Consider the following 5,694-nt stretch of genomic DNA (forward strand, 5'->3'; position numbering starts at 1 on the left):
ATAAACTGTGACCTGCTGAAGAAAGAACCCAACTTTCGTGCACGACAGCATCTCAGCAGCTTCCTATCGGACTACTCCCTAGACCAGCTAGTAACAACCTCGACTTTCACTTCCGGTTCGCTCCTTGACGTGTGTATGGTGAACAAAGTGGACCTCTTCTCTAACACCCGTGTTGAGTTTTGTCATTTTAGTCCGCATAAATTTATTAGCGTAGATGTCAACGTCCCCAAACTGCGTCCGAAGCCTACAATCATCTCAGCTCGTTCGCTCAACCGCGTTGATGTCACTGCCCTTAATTCTGATCTGGAGCTTGTCGACTGGGAGCCTGTGTTTACCGCCGCGACTGTTAGTGATCAGTGGGATGCATTCGTGTCCAACTTTTTGCCTATTATCGACGACCACGCCCCACTCAAGCGCATTACCATTCGGAACCCCACAGCGCCCCCGGCCTCTGCTGTCACACGGAACCTTATGTCCCAGCGCCGCGCCTCGCTACGACTGTCCGGTCGTCAGTCGACAGCTTACAAGGAGCTGAATCGCTCTGTTCGGGCCGCGCTGCGTCGCGACCGGCGAGAGGAGCTACAGAGAAATATCTGCGAGCGGGGTCCCAATAAGGTCTGGCAGTCTATCAGGACAGTTGTAGCAGGGAAAAAGGACGGTCCTAGTGTGCAGCCTAATTTACCCGCCGATGAACTGAATTCATTTTTCGTCTCTGTCGGACCTCGCATCGCTGCGGAGGTCCGGTCTCTTAACACCGCTACCGATCTGAACGTTCGCCTCCCCCGGGTCGGTGCATGTCGTTTTCAGCTCCGCGCGGTCACTCTCGGCGAACTTGGTCACACTATCTTCGGCATGCGCAACTCAGGCGCCAGTGGGACTGATGGCATTTGCATCCGAATGTTAAAGTCCGGCTTCTCAGCTATCGGTCGCGTCATACTTTACATTATCAATACGTGTATTACCAACTCCGATATCCCCGATTCCTGGAAACATTCCACAGTCCACCCCATCTTCAAATCAGGCAGCCCCTCGGATCCCACCAACTTTCGACCAATCTCATTAGTCCCCGTGATTATGAAGGTTGTGGAACGCCTCGTACATCAACAGCTTTACCACTACCTCTCAAATAACTATCTCCTTGCCTCCTCGCAGCATGGTTTTCGCCCCCGACACTCCACAGAGACCGCTCTGCTGTCCGTCACAGACCAAATCCTCGCAGCCTCTGATAGGGGAGAACTTTCACTGCTGTGTCTCCTTGACTTAAGCAAATGCTTTGATGTCATCGACCACGAACTTTTACTTCAAAAACTGGCCATGCACGGGATCGAGACCTCCTGGTTTTCTGCTTTTCTCACGGGACACACCCAGAGCGTGTCCCTATCTAATGGCGCCGGAGGTAGAGTACTGTCTCGGCCGCTTCCAAATAATATGGGTGTCTTCCAAGGATCTGCCCTGGGACCGTTACTCTTCACCATATTTTCGAACAACCTCTCGCTATACGCAGGTGACGCCACCGTTTTCCAATATGCGGACGACACCCAGGTTCTAGTGAGCGGCCGTGCCGACGACCTCAGATCGCTTATCTCTCGCATGGAAGCTTCACTCGCATCAATCAGTGACTGGTTCTGTCTTCACGCCCTCAAGCTAAACGCAAACAAAACGCAACTCATGGTTTTTGGCAGCAGACAAAATTTACGGAAGGTACCCGACTTCAGCGTCTCTCTTCGTGACTCTGTGTTGCAGCCAAGCGAGCAGGTGGGGAATCTGGGTGTTGTCTTTGACAGCGCCCTGTCCTGGGAAGCACATGTGTCCGAGCTTAGTCGTCGGTGTACTGGCTTGTTGATCGGACTGTCTCACGCACGAAATTGTCTCCCTGACGGTGTCATTAAAGTTCTCGTGACATCTCTGGTCATATCACGAATCAACTACTGCCTCACTGTGTACGGTAACGGGACCCAGAAAAATTTTGACCGACTCCAGAAAATTTTGAACTTTGCCGCTAGAGTGATCTTCGGACGGCGTAAGTTTGACCACGTCTCGGACCTGCGCGACAGACTTGGCTGGCTATCACCAAAATCCATGTCAGATTACCTGACACTCACGATCGCGCAAAAGGTCATTAAGCATGAAGAGCCCGAGAACCTCGCTGCACTGTTCGTCCCTAATCAAAATTTTCGAGACAGGCACACACGGCAGGATCATCTCCTTCATCTTCCCCGACCGAGGCTTGAAACCGGAAAACGGCGTTTCGAGTACCGCGCCGCGGCGCTGTTAAATAGCCTCCCACCCCAGGTAGTGCAGCTGCCACCTGCCAGCTTCGCCCGGTCTGCCAGGGCCGCGCTGATTAACAAATCCCCGCTACGCCGCTGACGAGTCTGTTTAGTAGTAGACGAGGCATGCCGCCAATAGGTGGACGATCTGTTTGTGCTTATGTATATATATATATATATTGTTTGTCTTATGTACATATGTAGATGATTATTGTCGCGACCCCCATCGATGGATGACTGTCGTCTAGTGCTGAGTGTTCTTCCCCCTGCCCGCATGACTGTTACCCATTATACTCGGATCTAAGCCGTAATCGCCACGCCATATGTGGAAGGCTTTTGGTGTCAATACATACATACATACAGACTGCCTTGAGAGGCCGGGCCAAATTATAGCTTATACGGGCCGGATCTCTAAGATTTTGGGGGAGGCTACGAGGGAATGATGTCAGGGCAGCGGCAGGAGTAACAGCTCTACTTCAGCCCCTGCTGGTGCTTGTCATGGCCACGCTGTCTTCTCCACTCAGTCTCCCCGCTCCTTGCTGGCAGGCTAATGAGCGGTCCGCCGTCCCGGCCGCGCGCCGGCGCCATCTACCGGCGCTATCTGATGGTTCTAGTTCTGGTCGTGGTGGCGCTGGTAACGTTCGTCTCGGCTATGCGCTGGCTGGCGGCCGGCTCAAGTTCCGACGACGACCCCATGTTCGACCCGCACTTCAACCCCAACATCCACGTGCGGGAATAGAGACATACCTCCTGGCGACTGACTCGGCTGAGGGAGTGACGATCACGTCATCATCCGTTAAATCCAATGACGTCAGTCGTCAGCTGTTGTGCGTCGGTTGGTCCGTGGTCTTTGTTGCTCGGTTGCTGCGGGAATCCATCCCGGGTCGATTTGCTTCCGTTCCTTGGGTGGGGAGAAAGTATTTCCACTATGTTCTATTAAAAGATTAGAGCTGCAGAGTGCAGACTGCAGATATGCTAGCGTGTAGGTATGCATGCTCGACGAAGGCGGAATACGACGTGGATTCGAACATGGATTCGGTGCGTAATGTGATACACCGAGTCGTATACAGTGGTTTATATTTGTTGTTTGTTTATATTTAACTTAGATGAGTGGGAGAGGGAGGGTGGGTAAGGACTATTTGGGGTGCTGCTACGTTAGTGTGTATACGTGTTTGAGGAGAATGTGAAGCCTCTGGACGGTTACCATGGTTACGTCGTCTGGTTACCTTGGCTACGACCGATGGAATGCACCCAGTTTATGGCGGACGGCAAATATATTATTTTAATCGTAATCGTGAGTTCTGGTGTTGTGACTTGCGTGGAAATGAGACATTGAAATCATGCTGACATCTTATTCAAATCATTGGAGGTCTTATGTGTATTACCGTCCTGAAGCTCGTTTCGTTTCACAGTAGAAGTGCGGCGCACGGTTTCATTCCTGGGAGACGTTGGCCAATTCGCTACTATCGTTTTCTGGGGACAGGGTAATCGGTGACACCAGCGCACTGGTCTCTACGACAACCATCGGCACCGCATCTGGATATCGAATCGACTGGAAAACTCTGCTTCAATGACAGCAGGCTGAGCTGCGTAATTGTGAAAAATTATCTAGTGCCCACCGATAAAAAAGGTCACATTGGCTATAAATCTGAGATGCTAGAAGCAAGTGAACATATGTATATATAATGAGTGTATATATATATAATGATATGTATATATAATGACTGTATGTATAAATGAGGTTGTGATGTCCCATTCTTTTCTTAAAACTAATGGACAAAAAACATGATATAGGCAGGGGTGGACGATTGTGCCGAGTTGGGGTAGCACGAGACTTCCCAATTCCACGCCGGCTGCGCCGGCTTGGCTTTGGAGCCGCACCAGACGGCGGAGGTCAAGGTCACCGCTAGGGCGGCGGCGGATTTGCTGCGCCCGTGCAACCCCAACTCGGCATATTTCTCCACCCCTGGGTATAGGGCCAGTTGCTAGAAAAGTCATTCATTGGATCGTTACGGTGTATTTTATGTACCTAAGATCCGCTCTTATATGTACTACCTTAATTCTTATCTATGATACAGCCTGAGGTCGTAAACTTTTTTTTTTAGATCAGATGTGTGGTCTGTCATAATGGAAATTAATTGAAGATTCATAAGCATACAGGTTGGAAGGGTCGGGCTACGTATCGATAGCATACACTGCGCGTGGCGTTGGTGACTGTCAAATCGTTCTGTGCTCCTCTACCAATTAATACCTATAGCTACACGGTTACTGGGGTGCCGCCACCCCGCGAGGGTCGCGGTGGTCTAAGTAGAACAGATAAGATATATTGATGGAGGTCTGGACTGTGTACCCCGGCCCGCAATCCCCAAAACCTGGCAAAGCCCCTGCGAAGCCTAGAACGGCAGCAAATGTCCAGCATGTCCATTGTCCAGGTATCGACGCCATAAGTTGATGACGCTACTCAAAGTTATTATTCCTGTCGCGAGATGGCGCTAGTATAGGCGCCTGAAGTTATACTGTCCCGCAATATGCTGGCAGTAGGCGCCTGAAGATATGCTGTACCGCAATGCGCCAGCAGAAGGCGCATGACGTTATGCTGTGCTGCGAAACCATATTTTTCGTGAACCGTGATCATGATATGCAAATCAAAGCCATATGGTACCCTCAGATAACGGAAGTTACGGTAGAGCGGAAATCCATGGAGTTATGGTTAATACAGTTCCGAATATGTTTGGGTTTATAACTGGGTACGTAGGTAAGGCCACAATTTCCCATGTTTTGTCGACGCCTTGGGTATTGTTGAAGGATAATTTGATAAAAAAAGAGTGATAAAAGCTATTGCTAAACATCCTACACTGTTGTCGGGTACCATCTTTACACTTAAGTGTACGACATAACGATATTGTGCACAACAGAGTTCATTGTTCTAATTTTACCCGTGTAGGATATTTTGGAATAGATTTTGGTTAAACCGTCTTTTAGGAGTTAAATGACTTTCAGTAAACATTTTTAGTCCTAAGTAGTGAGTAGTACGTACCAGTAGCGGTGGAACACCTTCAATTAGGGGGGGGGGAGGCACTGCCGACTTTTGGTCCCATTCTTTCCATGCAACGCCCATAGGGCTAATGTTAAAATGTCACAATCAAAGGGTGGTACGGTGCCCCCCCCCTCCCCGTTCCGCCGCCTATGGTACGTACTACGTATAACGTACTTTATCATACCAGCAGCAAGGCTTGCTGTGGACTGTGGAGTGTGCTTTAAGAAACCCAAAACAATGGACTCCCATTTTATGTTAACAATGTTATAACTTTTACTGCATGCTGGCGTTACTGGGTAGTGGGTAACCTAATACGGGTCATGGACTCCTGATGGTAATGTCGAGCGCCGCATTACCACCCACCGCAAAATTTATGACACCCGCATG

The 5,694-nt window shown here is 49.9% G+C and overlaps 1 protein-coding gene across 6 annotated transcripts in view; it reads left to right on the forward strand.

The window, feature by feature from the left end:
- The window catches only part of LOC122371468 (zinc finger protein-like 1 homolog), a 32,439-nt gene extending 28,877 nt beyond the window's left edge, over nt 1-3,562 (forward strand). For all 6 annotated transcript variants that reach the window (XM_043347812.1, XM_043347813.1, XM_043347810.1 and 3 more), the window contains exon 8: nt 2,817-3,562. In XM_043347812.1, the coding sequence (XP_043203747.1) occupies nt 2,817-3,009 (193 nt within the window). In that variant the 3' untranslated portion in view covers nt 3,010-3,562. The remainder of the gene's footprint in view (nt 1-2,816) is intronic.
- Nucleotides 3,563-5,694: the final 2,132 nt, after the last annotated feature.

The sequence above is a fragment of the Amphibalanus amphitrite genome, unplaced genomic scaffold (assembly GCF_019059575.1).
Source record: "Amphibalanus amphitrite isolate SeventyFive unplaced genomic scaffold, NRLGWU_Aamphi_draft 001247F_arrow, whole genome shotgun sequence".
NCBI classification, from domain to species: Eukaryota; Metazoa; Arthropoda; class Thecostraca; order Balanomorpha; family Balanidae; genus Amphibalanus; species Amphibalanus amphitrite.